Here is an 18,947-nt window from a genome sequence, read left to right as displayed (position 1 = left end):
CAATCAGCAATATTAACGTCACAACCATTCTGCTGATCCCAAGGAAAGAAAACTCTTTAACCGTCTCTTCAATAATTACAAATACCCATCACTGCCAATAACAACTAGTCACCAATCTTTTAATTTGATCACTTGTTCTTTTTTGTCGTGAATTAAATGCTTTTAATGGACACAATATTATTGATTGTGTTTTGTGATTATTAACGACCATATTATATGATTTATTAATATCGTATTTATTTCATGGTATTTACTACTATATGATAGATTAACTAATTTATTAAAATATTGTATTATTATTATTATTATTATTATTATTATTATTATTATTATTATTATTATTATTATTATTATTATTATTATTATGTTATTATAGGATGTTTATATTAGGATGTTTTGTATTATCACATTACTCCACCAGAGAGCGCTATAGGTTTACTTAAAAAACATAAATTAAACATCAACCTAATTATACATCATGAGTTTCAATAGATATTTTATTAGTGATATTTTTAAAGTTGAAAAATACCTTAAAAACTGGCAAACAAACGTGTGTCTTAGCTGTGAGCGGCTCACCTCCCCCTAGACCTCACTTCACTCTGAGCAGGGACATCTGCAGCTCACCTTCATGGTGATGTTGACTAAATGCAGCCAAATATAAGATTTAAATAGATTAGGTCCTCATCCAAGTCAATTCTTTGATTACCCACTGTAAAAAAAATTAAATAAAAAAAAGTCTGTCATGCTGATCATTAAGGAGTCTGTTTTTATGTTTGTACTTCAGGCAATAGTAGTGTCAAAAATAGTGTCTTACATATATTTGCTTGTTTCAATAATATATTATTTGTCATATTTATAGTTTGTCTGTGTTAGCAACCCATATGTAATTGATAGTGTTCGGTAAATATCACATTATTTAAATACAGATAGGCCTAATTACTGTCTATTATATACAGTAATTAATGCATTGACTACATAATGAATTACATTGAATTCATCCTTCCACATCCCAGTCTGTTGTGCCTGTGTATAGTTGACAGCAGCACTTTCAATACCATATTATTAAGTGTATCTGTACACACCGATCATCAGAGCAGAGAGAACCGGATACACAGTGGTGAGAGAAGGCAAAGCTAGAAGGCCAGTGTTTAACACAGAAGCCTCGAGAGACGTGTTTGTGTGTGGGCCAATTTCCAATGGCTGCAATCCACCGACATGCACACCAAATAAAACAGGGCCGCCAAATGCCCCATGGCCTTCCATGTTTCCACATCATGCTCATTTATTTGTAACAACTGCAATATTGCACAAAATGACTCACAATGACTACTGTACGTATAGCTATTTGTAAATAGTACTTTTTGTTTATTTTTTTATTCATTGTTATTTTTAGAGAAATAAATAAAACACATACATTTATACAAATTCATATTTTATATTCTAGCTGTCTATCGATGTGTTTACCTACATTACAGTGAGTGGGAAAAGCCTGCACCCATAAATGTGTCGGGTACCTCATGGGACTTGAGTTGCCCCCCAACTCTCAGCTATATTTATCTCCTCCCTCTCCATAAAAGGATGGGACTGCTGCTTGGACATTCTGTCATGGGCCAACTGTATTTTTGTTGTGTAGACCACAGCACTGCCTGCTACCTGTAGCTTTGCTGGGATATCAAGTGTGGTGTCTTTTTCATTAACCTTTGGAGTGAATCGCCCAGGTAAGGATTGTTACATATTTGCAGCTGTTGGTTGAGTCTATCTGAGCATGATGGATTATTGCCTGATAGCCTGATCACTGTATGCCTGTCAGCTGCCTTGCTGGATTGAATTTATGATGACCAGAATGTCAAAGCTTACTTAGCTGTTGTTCTTTTTGTTTTTTCAGAATCAAATTTATTGACACATTTATTTATTTAAAAAATGTGTTTTAGTAAATGTTAGGCCACTTTCTCTTCTCACTAATAAAACAAACAGAATAATAAACACAAACAGACTAAGGGCTGACACCAGGAGTCGCCTGCACCATGTCTGGATCCATACCATTCTACCAGAGGCGTCATCGACACTACGACCGCAGCTACCGCAGCTCTGACATGGAGTCCACCATGAGCCGCTATCAGGCCAGCAGCAGGTTCACTGCTGGCAGCAGCAGCCGGTTCACAGCTGGCAGCAGCAGCAGCAGCAGGGGGTAAGGAGGTTTGAGGAGGAGAGGAAGGAAACAACACCTCCATCATCCCCCCGTGCAGCCTCACTGCCCTTAACACAATCACCTACCTGTCCCGCGCTGACCAAAGCCTCTATCACCCTTTGCTGGAACACTTTCCCTGGATCATACAGAATTTCATGCTTGGCTCACAAATTGATACCCAAGATACCATTGTTCAACTCAAACTTGATATTCCCTCTTACACCTGCATCGACCATCATCCGCACCTGCATGCTGGTCCCAGTAACTTTCTGCATGCTGGATACTCACGTTGCTTTGAAATTATTTAGCTCTCTCTCCTTTCTATGATCAACTGTTGTTGAGCTCTAAAGAAGGGCACTGTTTTGCAGCAACAAGTTTGTGCTCGTGAGGCTGAATTTAATGCTTGCATTTTAAGTCACAGGTTTACACATTGTAGTTAAACATTATTGTGGAACTGAATCTTGTGGACAGTGAAATTGAGGAAATCTTTATTTATTGATGTTGAGGGCATTTGTTATGTACATTGTGAACCTTCTGATTCTGGTCTAAAATATAAGCTGTGGTTGATCCATGTAAATTTTACAATGTTTTTGAGAACATTGGCAGTAATAGACAGAAATAACATTAAAGTGATCTTGTATCTTCAGCTTCATCTTGTCCCTAAAATGCTCTGGGAGTGAGCGAGTGAGCAGATCCATGGCTCAACTTTTACTAACCTTGTTTGATCTTTGACTTCACACTCGACTCCAAACCAGTGTGGAGTGGTTGGATGGGTGGAATGTATGATTTTTTCTTTTTCTTTTGGTGATTGTGACCTAGAAAGATAATGAATAAATGTGGACAGTTGCTCTGTCAGCCCTCAGCCTTCAGCCCCATGTTATCTCACACCGCAGCTCTCTACCCTCTTAAGTGCCACAGATAGAGTTGCCATTCCAACAGAAGCCTCTTGTATCCTAAAAGGCCCTGGGAAAGTGCAGGATGTAAGCATTTATAATACTTGGAAAATAAGGATAGCTTAAGAATCAGAGGTGTTATTTTGGTAAGTAGTTGGTTTCTCCACATTGTAGAAACTGCACCTTACCTCCCCTTCACTCATCATCACTGACATTTGACTTCTCTGGGTTATTGTTACCATTTCTTTGTGGCTTGGAGCCATGCTTATGGTTTTGTGTCTGTAGACTCACAGCGTCTTCCCATTCTGGACTGGAGGAGAGCAGGCTGAGCCCCTTACTTAAGAGACCTAAGCCAACTTACTTGGCTGTGGACAGAGAGAACCATGTCATTGGCTATGTAGTGCCTATCTTCAGGGGCAGGTAATCAGCTCATCCCCTTGTGGAAGTGGACCTCCTAGAATATCCTAAATGTTGAAAATGTCTTGTGCCCTGCTCCACACTCGGCCAGTCAAGAGTTTGCCTCAGGATATTCTGGCACAGAGGAGACCAGAGCCTCAACTGCTCAGATGGCCCGCAGGGAACTGTTCTCCTCTGACCTGGAGATGGAGAGGTCAGAGCAGATCTCCAGGAAGCAGGCCATGCGTGAGACCGCCAACCGCATCTCTCTCAACAAAAGGGTTAGTTTTTACGGTGGATCAAGAAGTTATAACAAGCTTTGTTCTTTTTTTCCAGCTGTAGAAATATTTATTTCTCATGACTTCTCGTGGAGTTTTTGATGCAGTTTAAACAATTACCAATAATACAAACTGAATACATTTTCAAGATGTGAAGCAAAGTTGGTTTCACACCATCCCAGTCTGATCGTTGTGGTCAAGTGTTTTTCTAAGGAGGATATTCAAGCTGAGAGAGATTAATAGACATGGTTGTCTTTATTGGACATCACAAACTACAGTAATCCCCAGACCTCAGTGGACTCATCTATCCACATTTAGTCCTTTACTCCTGGGTGACAAATTCATCAGGCGATCACGTTTCTTGAAACACAAGTGTAATGTCTCATGAGTTCTTTCATTCTGAGTAGTGCACACAATTTCATCATCACTGGATTAAGGGGCATACTTAGATTATCATTTGCAAACAGAGGGAAACTCAAATTGAATGTTGCATGTTATTGTTTTACTACTTTGCCATTGTTCTGCATATGCCTGGTGTGAATGTATGTGTACTACTGTATGTATTTACATGCAGGGAGGCAGTAGAACAGCAGATTAATCAGTCTAAATGTGACTCCTTTTGATGGTGACCTATGTTATGTTTTGAAGATCCATGAGCAAGAAGCGCATTTTAAGCGTATGAACGAAGACAGCCTGATGCATTCTCCAGAGTTTGTGATTAAGCCTCGCTCCCACACGGTGTGGGAGAAGCAGTGTGTGCGCCTGCACTGCACTGTCAGTGGCTGGCCTGACCCCAGGATCGTCTGGTAAGCTCACAGCGCTGCTACTTATGAGTACATCATCATTTATGTGCAATGTTGATGTATATATGGATTTATCTTGTTTGTAAGGTACAAGAACAATGTGGCTATTGACCCAATTGTCAACCCTGGCAAGTACAAACTTGAAAGCAAATACAATGTCCACTCACTGGAAATTAACAGGTGAGTACCTAGCACTATTTAACACCTGCTTTATTATATGTGAAACCCATATATCTTGAAACACTAACAGCCCAGCATCTCAAAAAGCTGCATCTTGGGAAACTGTGATGTCACAATGTCAACAAAACCTGCCCATAAGTTTCCTACGGGACCTGTGATTTTGAAAGGAAGGATCTGCTGCTACCCCTGATATTAATTTGAAATAGGTGACATCACCAGTGGTGTCTATTTATTGCTGAAGTATTTCTGTCTGTAAAGGAATGTGTTACTGTTGGCACCTACATAGTTTGTATTATTCAAATGTCTGTGGGAAGGGCCCTGTATGTGAATGTATGCTGAGCCTGATCAGCTGATGCTCCTTCGTTTCAGATGTGATTTTGATGACACGGCACAGTATCGTGTTTCTGCCATGAACTCCAAGGGGGAGCTGTCAGCATTCGCCTCTGTTGTTGTTAAGAGTAGGTTTGGCTTCACATCTTCATAGCACAAGTGATTTCAATTCAAAATGACAGTCTCAAGTATACATGTGCACTATAGGATATGGTGAAAACATATTTTCAGTATTTCCCTTTGTGACACTTAAATGGTGCTGTGTTTCACAGGGTTTAAAGGTGAAGTCGATGAGAATCTGCCAGCGCCCAGGCGTAAGTTTACACTTTGTTTTGTATTATTGTTTACTCTCTGAAGTGGTCTGGCAAAAATATAAAGTAAATTCCACATTTTCTTCTTCCATATATTCTTACTCCAAGCACATTCTGTTTGTACATTTGTATATGGTTCTTTGCATGAAGCCGATTAAGGACAGACCCATTTTAATAATTATTTTTTATTTACTATCTTACTAGCATTTTGTTAGAAATATCAAAAGTTGTACTCTCCCAGTCTTGGACAGTGCTTTATAACAGGCCGTGAGAGTATGTCTAATGCTTGATGCTGCTATCCTTTGAGATGGATGTCTATGTCATTCATAGGATATCAGTCATACTGTGGTGTGTAATGGGAAACGGTGGGTGCTACTGCACTAACACTTTCTTATTTCTTTGATGCTGTGCTGCCATTGCAGGGGCCATTACTCGAGGTAACGGGGTCATATTTGGGTTAGAAGGTTTTTGGTGAAGTTATTCTTTCATTGCATGGCCATATCTCACTTCACAGTCTTCTTCAGAAACTGTGGAACAAACTTTCTGCAAAGTGCTGTGACAATAGCTTTGTCAGCTTATTTAAAGGAATATGGTGTTAGATTTGAACTTCATGTTGTCCATATTGTGCTGCTTTAGACATTCAACAAACACATCTTGGCTGTTTGTTGTGATCACTGTCTTTTGCATGACACCAACTGCAGACGCTCATCTTAAATCCTCTTTTTCAGTCACTCTTTGGCTTTGTATTTTGCTGTGGGCTTTCATCCACATCTTTCTATGTTAGACATCTTTCATCCACACCTTTTCATCTGTTGTGTGTGTGTTGTTCCACTGTATCTTTTTTGGTGGATTTGTGATACACTCTGTGTATTCTTGCAGTGGGGTGCTGTCACTGTGGGGTTAAGTGCCACTCCAGTGTTTAACATGAGTGTTGTTCTCTGCATTTTGTTCTACAGAGGGCCCTGTGTCTGAGTATGGCATTAACTTCCAGACTCACATTGTTGATAAGTTTGGCGTTACATTTGGAAGAGAGGGCGAGACTATGAGTCTGGGATGTACCGTCGTCATTTATCCAATTCTGAACCGATACCAGCCAGAGATTCAATGGTACAGGGATGGTAGGTCTCTCAATGACTTATTGTTACTTAATTGATCTTTTTGAACATATTGATGCCTATAATGAGTTTGTGACGTTCCCTAGATGTTTTGCTGTCTCCTTCTAAATGGTACCAGATGCACTGGAGTGGGGACAAAGCCACGCTGACATTCACACATATGAACAAGGAGGACGAGGGACTCTACACTTTGCGTGTGACCACCAAGTCTGGCTATGAGACATACTCGGCCTACGTGTTTGTTCGAGGTACTTTTTACATTATTAACAACTGCAGTGTTAAAGTGTTCATGATAAATTTACTTTATTGTAAAGATGAAAAGGGTCATTAACAGCATGAAGCAAAGATAGTTTTATCCAATCCTCCTCATCCCTGATTCCATCAGACTTTGTGGTTAATATTAAGTATGAAGGTCAAAGACACAACAACACAGCACATGGCATCTAAAGACAATCCGTCATGCCATGGTCAGATGAGCTGGGCTTTAAATAGTGTACCTCTATTTGACTACTATGAAAAGTGTTTTTTGTTGTGGCTTATCTCCTTTGCCTTCAGAGACAGCACACCCTCAGAAGCTTCTGTCAGACAGACTAAGTAAACCCAGTTGTCCCCTGCTCCAGTTGACATTCCCTCTTTAAAGAGGAGCCTGAGCCTATGGCTGTTTTTCCATAACAATAAGCTATATGATCCCTGTAAGCTGAGCTATTCTCAGAGAGCTCAGTCCGGGAATGTTTGGTGTGGCTCTCAACCCAAATAAAATACTTGAAATATGGACTGTAAGGAAACACAAGTTAGACTGTAGAACATAACTACAGCCTTCATGAGTGTTAATTCACTGTTGTGTAAAAATATTACGTAATAGGTTAACAATAGTCTGCAACTGTTGTTTGGTTGGCCTTTGTTCTTTGTTCAGTTTATTCTTTGGCCGTCTCTTATCTTCCTTCTTTCTAGCCAAGGCTACTGCTAATTCTGGCTTCCTGTTCCTGATTACTATGAACTAGGGCTATTCCTGACAGAGGGCTCTACTATCTTCTACTAGAAAGTTTATTATAGACTCACAAGGGTGTCCAAGCGCTGAGGAATCTGAGTAACTGTGGGACTTAGGAGTACACCCTACAGTCGATATTTCAAATAAAATAAGTTCTATATGTATGCATCACTATAACCCAAATGTTTACAGATTGTGGTTTCATGAAGTCAATAGTTTGACAAACAAAGAGCTCCCGGTTGGAGACCCGTTATAGAGTATGTTTTTTTAATGGAAATTTAACATCAGCTTGTGTCATTGTGTGCTTCAGATGCTGACGCCGAGGTGGAAGGAGCCCCAGCGGCCCCTCTGGATGTTCGCTGTCTGGATGCCAATAAGGATTACATCATCGTCACTTGGAAGCAGCCAGCGGTCGATGGCGGCAACTCTATTCTCGGTTACTTTGTGGACAGGTTCGTCAGTTTGGTCTCATCACGTTAAAGCCCCATTCTTAAAATATGTAGTTAAGAATATTAAAAAAGTTGAGTGTGTGTGTTTTTATTTGTGTGCAGGTGTGAGGTTGGAACAAACCACTGGGCCCAATGCAACGATACCCCGGTCAAGTTTGCCCGCTTCCCTGTCACTGGCCTGGTTCAAGGGCGTTCCTATGTCTTCCGCGTCCGAGCCGTCAACAGCTGCGGCATGAGCCACCCATCCCGAGTGTCCGAGCCCGTCGCTGCCATGGACCCAGCGGACCGCGCACGCATGAGAGGTACTGTATCAGACTGTAAAGCTTATCGGATTGTCATATGGTCTGAGTGTTTGATTTTGGGACTAGTCACAATAAAGTACACACAAATCTCGCACAAATTTCTACAAATATTAACCACTTCATGAATAGGTACTTCTGCCCCCTGGACCGGACAGATCATTGTGACAGAGGAGGAGCCTGCAGGTATAGACTTAATATTTGCATTATTTATCAAAGTGGTGATATTTATCGAATTTGCATGCTGTTGTGTAGAAAGTGTCGTTCCCGGAAGACCTCGCGAGCTGCAAGTGACAGAGGCAACAAAGAACTATGTGGTGTTGAGCTGGAATCCCCCGGGAGAGAAGAGCCTGGAAGGACTCATGTATTATGTTGAGAAGGTGAACAGTCAATGCTTAGCTCACTGAATATCTGTAATAACTGTGCGGTGTAACTTGTCTTATTCCTGTCTGTCAGTGCGTCTCAGGCACAGACAACTGGCAGAGGGTGAATACAGAGATCCCGGTCAAGTCCCCACGCTTCGCACTGTTCGATCTCTCTGAGGGGAAGTCGTACAGCTTCCGTGTTCGCTGCTGTAACTCCGCTGGAGTGGGGGAACCATCTGACCCCACTGAGACCACCACCGTTGGAGACAAACTTGGTCAGGGAAGCACGAAAATAATAATACAATGACTGTAGTTGTAAGTAATTTGGAATCCTTTTTTTAACAGATATCCCAGCTGCTCCAGGCAAAGTTGTCCCCACTAGAAATACAGACACTTCAGTGGTGGTGTCCTGGGAAGCCTCACCCAATGCAAAAGAATTGGTGGGATACTACATAGAATGTAGCAAAGAGGGCAGCAATGTGTGGGAACCATGCAACAACAAACCCGTCAATGTCACCAGGTAAAATAAAGAAAAGAAAGTTTAAATAAGGTTTAATTTGATTTGCATGAGGATATCTTGTGTAGTCCTGAGCGTCTGTGTGTTCTGAAGGTTCATCTGTCACGGCCTGATGACTGGGGAAAGGTACATCTTCAGGGTGAGGGCAGTGAATGCAGCAGGACTCAGCAACTTTTCTCCAGAATCTGAGGCTGTTGAAGTCAAGGCTGCTATAGGTGAGTCACAGCAAGAATTCAGACAGTCTGTAAATGGCCAGGCAGTCAAGTTTAAAACACTTTATTCTCTATTTAAATATGTCACTGTTGTTTTTTAATAGAATAGCCTAAATGTACCTTTTCCATGGTTTCACCTTGTCACTGTATGCTGCACTTCCATGGAGCCACCTCCCTGTCCTGCTCCTCTCCCACACTCTCCCACACTCCCCTTTCTCCCTGCACAGCCTGAGGCAGGGCCGGGACTTGTACACTTCCTCTCTTTGGGTCGCACTGATCCAATTCAGTGGTTGTTACAAACCAGCCAGTATCACACACCACCATTTCCCTTCTCCCTTCTTATACTGGGCACGAGACGTGTCGGCAACCCCACCTACTGTTCAGAGGTAGCATTACACTCCTACCATAGTGGACAGTTTAACTGCATGAGATCTGAGATACCTTTCTTCAACTCACAACTGAATCCTGAACCTTGTATCTTATATCACCATGCATGAATGGAAGAAGTCTATTATTCTGCATTATAGCTAACCTTATCAACGCTTTGCATTGAGTAGCATTGAGAACAAACCTTTATTCCAAGGTTGAATGGCATGCATGGATGAGGACAGTTTGTCAGTGCTTTACTTTGAATATACTGCATGCCTCACTCACCCCTCATTAAGATGTCGCTCATCTTGTCTTCATTATTTATGTCTCTTATATCTTAGATGAAGACGATTTAACTGCATTATTTTCAGTTTACAATACAGTATTTATTTAGTTGTTTTGTGACTGTGTAATGCCTGTTTTATCGATGCCTTTTCTGCTAACCCCTTTAGGAGGCGGCATTCCTCATGGTGTGTTGGAGATGAGGCCAGGGGGTAACTTGGGCCAACTAACTGAGCACAGGCCACTCTGGATGGGCACGCATGAGACTGTCCAGCCCCCCCCTGACACTGTGCCGAAGTGCAAAGCTCAAACTGACACTGTGCCTAAGTGCAAAGCTCAAACTGACACTGTGCCGAAGTGCAAAGCTCAAACTGACACTGTGCCTAAGTGCAAAGCTCAAACTGACACTGACCGCAGGAAGGGGCTCGGGGCCCACAAAGAGTCTGTGAGCCCAGACTGCAGGTCCCAGACCCCTAACCTGGGCACTGACATGGTCACAGACTGTGTGTCAGCTGTAGTTTTAGACTCACCCACTCACCCCGTCACACACGTAGAGCCTGAGACACAGGCCTCAGCCGCCACAGAGGCTGTACAGGCTGTAGAGGCTGTAGAGGCTGTAGAGGCTGAGTCTGCGGATACACAGCCATGTAAGTTCTTTGTAGATGCTCCTGCTACAGCAAGGCCAAGGAAGGAGTCATCAGGTGAGCAGCAAAAACATTGACCAATTTGTACCAGCTCGGCATTGAAAAAAAAGAAAAAAAAAGTTAATTCAACATTTGTTTTGTTTTTTAAATTTTTTCATTATTAAAGAATATACCATAATTAATAGACAATGTCCATTCAACATTTTGTAGCTTTCTGTTCCCAAAGGTAAGTCACCCACCAGTGATGTTCACATTTGCCTGCCCACCCACAACTCTCACCACCTTATGTTGATGGTAGTCACCAGCCACCTCTTCTAAGGGCACATAACACGGCCAATCACACCTCATACAAGTGGGTCATCCAAGGTTCACATGGCTTCTGTTGTTTACTCTGCACTGCCCCCTGTTTTAATCATTTGTTTATTTGTGATGACAAAAAATATAAAACATTCTTCTTTTATCTTTTGTACTGTTTATGTAGAGCTAAACTGGTCTAAATGAGTTTCCTAAAACAACAATATATTTAAATCTTACAAATAAATTATTATATTGATCTGTTTGCACAAAAACCACCACATACAGAATATGTTTTCCACATACAGGACATAGCGAGTCTCACTAAAGTACTGTGTCTCCTCAGCGTCCCCCACTCCTCCCTATGGCATCACTGTTCTGGAGTGTGTGCGTGACTCCATGGTGCTCGCTTGGAAACAGCCCTCATCTATCGGCGGGGCTGACATCACTGGCTATTTTGTGGATTACCGTGAGGTCATTGATGGAGTTCCAGGACAGTGGCATGAAGCCAACATTAAAGCCGTCAGTGAGAGGGCGTACAGGGTAGGTTTCTATCAAACATGCTCCTATATTAATACTTTTTATGATACTTGGAGCTCTAAAGTTTGTTTGATACTATTCTGTATGAACAGGTGTCTGAGCTGCTGGAGAACAAAAAGTACCAGTTCCAAATTAGGGCAGCCAACATGGCAGGTGTGGGGATCCCATCACTGCCCAGTGACACTTTCGTGTGTGAGGAGTGGACTATCGCTGTCCCAGGTGGGCATTGGTCTCACAAACATGTCCCCTGTTTATGGGAGATAAGTCCAAGTCAGTAATAGAAAGGTCCATTCTAATCTGTCTGTTGTGTTAAGGCCCCCCACATGACCTGCAGACCAGAGAAGTGCGCAGTGACTCTGTGGTGCTGCTGTGGAAACCGCCTGTATACCAGGGCCGAGATCCAGTCAATGGATTTTACGTTGACGTCAAGGAAGCAGAGGCTTCAGCTGATGGATGGAGAGGCGTAAACACCAAGGCTACAGACAATACTTATTTCAAGGTGAGCCTCCTCTCAGGTGTTTGCCAGACAGTGTCAGGGAATTCGGCAACATGTCATTTTCTTCTCAAACTACAGATTAAAAACCTGACTGAAGGACAGAATTATGTGTTCCGCGTTCGAGCTCAAAATCAGGCGGGTGTTGGCCAATCCTCCGAGGTGACTGAGCCAGTCAAAGCTCTCACCAAGCCAGGCAAGAGTCTACCTGACCATCAATAACTTACTAAATACACTGTAAATCATAAATACTTCCTCTGACAAAAGGCACCAAAGAGATTGTTGTAGAAGTAGACGACGACGGTATCATCTCCCTGAACTTCGAGTGCGCCGAAATAACGCCAGACTCCAAGTTTGTGTGGTCCAAAAACTATGAAGAGATCTCAGAGTCATCCCGAGTGACCACAGAGACCAAGGGGAACAAGTTTGTATTATTTGTTAGCTGCAGTATCGTCATCAGTGTAGTCGTATATTCCATCCCTGTATTTGCAGATCCAAAGCTGTGTTCAACACCCCTGCTGAGGAAGACATTGGGATTTACGCCTGCCATGTCACTCACACTGATGGTGCTTCCTCCAGCTACACTTTGTCTGCTGAAGGTAACTTGTAATGAATGTAAAATTATAACGTTTAACTTCTGCATCACATATCTAAAATAGTGACATCAAATTATATGGAGAACATTATGAACATGACGTAACCGGATGCATTATTCTCCTTTTTTGCATAGAGCTGAAAAGGTTGCTGGAGATCAGTCATGACCATAAGTTCCCCAGTGAGTATATTCTCCCGCAAAGTCACAGCCGGGTTGTTAGTATGTCATGCATTGGACTAAGTCGTTTCTACCCCCTTTAACAAATTAGTTATTCCGCTGAAGTCAGACTTGGCCGTGGAGATGCTGGAGAAGGGCAGAGTCCGCTTTTGGCTGCAGGCGGAAATGTCAGGAAATGGCAAAGTTGATTATGTGTTCAATGACAATGCCATTTCTCAAGGAGAGGTCAGCTTTCGTTTTTGTCTCTTGATTCGTGTTCAACGCCTTTCAACGCTAAGGTTCATTAACTGTTTTTCGCAGAAATACAAGATGAATTTTGACAAAAACACCGGGATAATTGAGATGGTCATGGAGTCCTTGATGCGTTATGATGAGGGGACCTACACTTTCCAGCTGCAGGACGGAAAGGCTAAAAATCAGTCTAGTTTGGTGCTGGTCGGGGATGGTAAGTTCCCCTTTTCTTCACTAGAGGGCAGTAAAATACATCCAACACAGCATAGTAAATCTCTTATGTATGCTTACAGTGTTCAGAGATCTGCAAAAGGAGTCTGAATTCCAGAGAAAAGAATATTTCAGAAAACAAGGTAAAGCAACGCACTTGCAAACTCTGAATCCTACCTCATCGTTCTACATAGGTTAAACAACCTTTTCTTGTGTTGTGCAGGTCCACACTTCATTGAGTATTTGGGTTACGAGGTGACGCCAGAATGTTGTGTTCTGCTCAAGTGCAAGGCAAGACTTTCAAATCCATTGCAGTTTCATTGAAATAATACTCCGCTTACAAAGCGATGCCCGGTGCGCTTTCAGGTTGGAAATATGAAGAAGGAGACCACGGCAGTTTGGTACAAAGACGGCAAAGAGATCAAATCAGACAACAGCCTGGGCTTCACCGAGGGAGTGCTGAAGCTGGAGATCGCCCAGGTGAGACGAATAACACTGTTCCGTCGGTTTATGTGTATACTGTGTAATATATATGTATATTTATGTCCTCTACAAGTCATACATTGTTTTTCAAAGTCTGGATCTGCAGTTGTTCGTGTCAAGTTAGTGTTTCAGTAACACTTTGGCATCGGTATTTTATGTTTACATCCTCTACTACCACAAAGGGGGTTGAGGCTGTTCATACTATAATCAACAAACTGTAGCCGCTGCCTTTTACCAAGACAAGATTTGTAGTGGAGGCAGTTTGGGTGCTGAAATGATCAGCGGTCCATCGAAAGGTACCTATAGAGGAGCGCCACATGGCATTACAACATAGGTAAAAGCTGAAAATAAAAGTTAACTCAGCCTTTTATTATGATAAAAGTATGATTCTGACTGACTTCATCTGCCCTTTCTGTCCTGTTTCACGTCACCGCTCATTGTTCCTCACAGTGTTGTCCTTAAATGTGCGTCTGGACGGTATATATCCAATGCGCAGGCTATATACGATGTAAACATGTGACATTGTTCCATTTCAGCGAGACTCGCCCGCAGAAACAGCAGATTATGCCGACAGCCTTATCTGGAAAAGACTCAAAGTTGGAAAACATTTATTCGTCCCTCTCATATGTGAAAGTTGTGGTTTTGCAGTTGTTGTTTTTTTTTGGCTTGCGAATGCTCTTCCTCTTCCATATCTCTGTCGGTCTGTCGGCTTTTTTGCCCCTGTGTCGTTTGTCCGTTTTCTGCAGCATCCTTAGCAGACACGAAAAGCTTTGCCTTTTCAGATGGTTTCAAATGTTGTTTTGCATTCGCGGCGCGTGTCCTACGTTAAGTTTGACACATCTGTGGTTCCTGATAGATCTCCAAGAAGGATTCTGGGGTGTATGAGGTGGTTCTGAAGGATGACAGAGGAGAAGACACGTCTAAGTTGAATTTGACCGAACAAGGTGGAGTGCCCAACCAAAAACCAGAGCACATTCCTTAAAAACATATACAGTATTTTATTAAGATATGTTTGTTTTTTAGGTTTTAAAGACTTAATGAATGAGGTTTTCAGCTTTATTGGTGAGACAGTTAACACTACATCTGGTGCATGCTATATAATACTATTACACACACAATAACATGTACTTTTTTCTTGCTCACCAGCCAATTCTTCTACTCCACTGAAGATCACAAGTACGGAAAATGGAATCCGACTGTACACATTTGTCAGCTACTATAACGACTTGCTCCAAGTGACATGGCATTACAAGTAAGTGTATGTGCAGACGGCCCCAGAGTGAGTCCGCCGCACAATGAGTGACATCTTATTGTGTTTGTGCTGTGACAGGGATTCTGCCATCGCCTTCTCCGACCGGATCAAGAGTGGAGTGGTGGGAGAGCAGCTCTGGCTACAGATCACAGAGCCCACGGAAAAGGACATGGGCAATTACGCCATTGAGTTTAACGATGGGAAAGGCGGCCTGCGGAGGACTGTCGAGCTGAGCGGTCAAGGTGAGGCAAGAGGAGCAACAGCTGCTTCTGAGGGCACATGGAAAAGAACACGCATTAAATAAAAAATGTAGCGTGTGACGTTTTGAACTCTGCTGCCCCATCGCCTCATATACTACAAAGATGCTAATGAAGGTTTTGAACCCCCGTCTGTTTTGCAGCTTTTGATGATGCTTTTGCAGAATTCCAGAGACTCAAGTAAGCATTTAGAACAGTTTCACTATTTACTCTTAAAAACCTAGACTGATAAGTGATTTGAAGAAGGCTAATCGGTTTCTTTCTCTTCTCAGGGCTGCAGCCATTGCAGAGAGAAGTAAGTTCTATTTTTTTGTCCATTTTCATACATGTTTCTCTCTCTCTTTTTCAACTATGTAATGCTCTTTTCTCAGGCCGTGCTCGAGTAGCAGGAGGTCTTCCTGATGTGGTCACCATCCAGGAGGGCAAGGTAATGCCTCAGAAACATTGTCTCATTCTACTCTTCATAACAGTTTATATAATAATAATAGAGAAACTAAACACGTTCTTTCTGACCCCAGGCTCTGAATTTGACCTGTAACATCTCTGGTGACCCCGTGCCACAAGTGACCTGGCTGAAGAACGACAAAGAGATCACGTCAGATGAGCACGTCGTCCTGAAGTTTGAGTCGGGCAAGTTTGCCAGCTTCACCATCACCGGTGGTGTGAACATTTCAGACTCTGGCAAGTACAGCATCCTGGTGAAGAACAAGTACGGCACGGAGAGCGGGGATTTCACCGTAAGTGTCTTCATCCCAGACCAGGCCAGCAAGAGCAAGTAAACGTGCTAAATGCAGCCATGTACAAATGAAAGCACTGCAAGAAGCTGATAATGCTTGAAGATGTCGAACTTGATTGTGTAGGCAGTCAGCAAGTGATATTTATTTATTTAGTAATAGCCAAGGACAAGGTTCAGCCTATTAAAGCAAATCATTTACAATAATTCAAGAACTCCAATACACGCTATTTCATTTTCTGTAATCGATTAGCCATTAAAACTATTTTGATGTATACAAGGGTAAAAATCGACTGTTTTAGTGCAGTTGAGTACGTGTAATGTTTCAGCAGTGCAGAATCTTGTGTCAGGGCAGTTATAATGACATAATGACTTTACAAACAAAAGTTCATCTGAAGCCTTGTCATGTTACGTTCGATGAATTCTCTGTTACTTCCCTTTCACTGTGAATGCCGTCTTTACATTCTGTTTCTCTCGCATCACTGTATGTTCTTCACAACTGTATTGACATCACCCCCATCACCAGATCATGTATTTGTTCTGAAGACTGTATCACTGTTCAAAGAGTATCACCATGCAAGTATCACTGTATCACTTCCTCCTTGTTGAAACTAATAAAAGTTAAGCATGTGCCTCCCCCACACTCCCTCCTTCTTCCTGCTCTTTTGGGTCGTCTGTGTCAGAACCCCCCCTTTCTGTTCGTTCACTCTTGTCACTTCTTTGTTTCAGTCGTCGCTCACTTCCTTTTTCACCCCCCAGTCACTGTTCACTTGGACTTCCTGAAGACCAAGCACCAGCATGAGGACTGCCCTTCCCTGTTTTGTAAACCACATTTGCTCCTCTTTTGGTGTGCAATTACAAACGGTGTTGAATTAAAAACGCACACCCCTAGTAATTGTACGAGTAATCCCTATGTCCTATCACGTGAATCTAGTTTATCTACGTTAGGAAAAATAGCCCAATGCAAACGTAATTAACAAATGCATTTTACCGTGTTATTAGAATTCAAAAGTGTGATTATTATTATCCGTCTGAGCTCACAAATAAGTACTTTTGGTAAGTATTTGTCGTTGTAAGGCATGGCTGTGTTGAATTTGAGTGAAAGCTATGATCTAACTGTAATTTACTCTCAGCTGGAGGTCATAGAAGGAACTCCTGATTTGGGGATTACTTCATACTGGACAGATGCAGATGGAAATGTGGTGTTTGGTCCAAATACTCCAAAGGAAAAGATGAACACGACCTTCACCGGAGCCAAAACACAAGAACCAGAGGGTAAGTCGAACAACGGAGCCTTGGTGTTGTTTTTTATTGATATGGGATGGATCATTTGTGGATGTTTCTCTGCATTACCCAAAAGAAAAGGCGAAGATGACATTTTTGAGATCTCCTAGCTAGATCTGAAAGAAGGCCAAGATCTGCCATTGTTAATAGGCCTTTTATATGTCTTCTCATTATCATGCTTTTGGCCATTATATTTTCCATTGCAGCGTGACAGAGAACTCCTCTTTGATATTTTTGACACAATACAGAAATGTTCTGTTCTCCTTTGTCGCAGACTGTGAGACAAAGTGTGAGGAAAAGGAGGAGGACGGAGAGGGGAAAGACACGCTTGAGACTGCAAGTGATCCCTCTGAGGAGCTGAAGACATTTGATCTAGAGCAGACTGAAGATCTGACAGAAGCGGACCAGGAGCAGGTGACAGAGCAAACTGCATATGAAGTGGAGGAGCCTGAAGAGGAGCCAGAGCCAGAGAATGCTGGTTAAAAAAAAAGGAATTATCCACTAAAGTATAACCCTAGTTAATCCGTGTGAAATTGTCCTGACCAGATCCCATTTTACATGATCAGTATGGTACTTAAATATCTGTTATGTTTTTATCAAATGTCACTTGCAAATGTTTTTCACACAGCCTAAACTACCCTCTAATAAAGTGTTAAATCTGAATTTACAACAGCTTTATTGTGTCTTCATTGCGTGGAAAAGGACTGAAAGTACTGGGGGCCACAGACATTCTTGTCATCAAACTGAGCAGAATTAATCCACTTAAATCACTGTAAAGCTAAGAGTCCTGTGGGCACCGCCTGTCAACCCCTAACATGACATGAACTCATATGAAGAGTCACCACTGAACTATATTTGTATAGCTAGTGTGAGTGGCACTAATGGAAATGCAAAGACTACATAATGAATCAATAAAAAACACATCAGGGATTGTCTGGGTGAAGTTTAAGCATCACCACTAGATGGCAGCCACGTGACCCTGTATTTAAACAATATCATTGAGAACAATAGGCATTTGCTGTTTGTTATTAAAACTTTCAGGAGGGGGTTTCATGGTCACTGCAGTGGCACATTGCGTAAGACAAAGTCCTTTTGGATGAGCAATCACACGCAGCACTCCGTTTTTTAATGAAAAGAGGACGAGTTGGCAATGTTTTAGGCCACTGTTTGTGTGTGTAATATTACCAAAGCTCGTGCACAAGGCTCGAGATGCCTAATCATACTGTCATTATCATAGTTTTGATGATATTGTCACAGGAAGCTTTCACAATTCACCCCTCTTGACCGAGCACATGTTCTCCATTTCAGCTTTACCCAAATCTAAGAGCTTATTGACTAGAGAGTTCACTATGCCTACGTACACGCCTCGTTTGAAAAACTGCGTCGTCACTTTTGTTGTTGTATTTTTGTCATGTTTTCGTTTCATTTTTGCCGCCATTTGTTACATTTTTTAGTAACTTTTTACACGTTTTTGTCGCTTTTGTTTGTTGCGTTTTTGCCATGTTTTTGGTTGCGATTTTATAACGTTTTTTGTCACGTGTTGCGTTTTCATTCCCCATTTACGTCTCGTTTTCATTACTATTTCGGCATTTTATTATTTTCAAGAACCTTTAAGAAGAAGCCAAACTCGCGAAAGGTTAAACGATTTATCTTGTAAAAAAAAAAAGAAAGAAATATATCTATATAAATTTAAAAAAAACGAAAAAAAAAAACGTTTTATTTGTTTTTTTCTTTTTACAATTTGTAGTAACCGCTATCTCCACGTGGCGGCACCAATCG

General features: G+C 41.9%; 1 protein-coding gene across 1 annotated transcript; it reads left to right on the top strand.

Annotated features, from left to right (window-relative positions):
• Positions 1–1,912: 1,912 nt before the first annotated feature.
• On the top strand, positions 1,913–17,804 carry myom1b (myomesin 1b). The gene is made up of 39 exons (XM_079576042.1): positions 1,913–2,188; positions 3,367–3,501; positions 3,590–3,758; positions 4,404–4,561; positions 4,646–4,738; positions 5,108–5,196; positions 5,341–5,382; positions 5,802–5,816; positions 6,336–6,497; positions 6,581–6,742; positions 7,793–7,934; positions 8,034–8,233; positions 8,363–8,416; positions 8,486–8,610; positions 8,687–8,870; positions 8,941–9,115; positions 9,206–9,327; positions 11,260–11,456; positions 11,546–11,672; positions 11,768–11,952; positions 12,028–12,142; positions 12,214–12,370; positions 12,439–12,545; positions 12,677–12,721; positions 12,810–12,943; positions 13,019–13,163; positions 13,243–13,302; positions 13,383–13,450; positions 13,526–13,639; positions 14,499–14,586; positions 14,666–14,704; positions 14,789–14,894; positions 14,973–15,136; positions 15,295–15,331; positions 15,424–15,446; positions 15,523–15,578; positions 15,670–15,888; positions 17,018–17,159; positions 17,443–17,804. The coding sequence occupies exons 1-39, from the start codon at positions 2,025–2,027 to the stop codon at positions 17,649–17,651; spliced, it is 4,728 nt and encodes a 1,575-aa protein (XP_079432168.1). The 5' UTR covers positions 1,913–2,024; the 3' UTR covers positions 17,652–17,804.
• The last annotated feature ends 1,143 nt before the right edge of the window (positions 17,805–18,947 follow it).

This window comes from Gobius niger (assembly GCF_951799975.1).
Source record: "Gobius niger genome assembly, chromosome: 18".
Lineage (NCBI taxonomy): Eukaryota > Metazoa > Chordata > Actinopteri > Gobiiformes > Gobiidae > Gobius > Gobius niger.
Note: the sequence above shows the minus strand (reverse complement) of the source record. Positions and strands in the feature narration are given on the sequence as shown.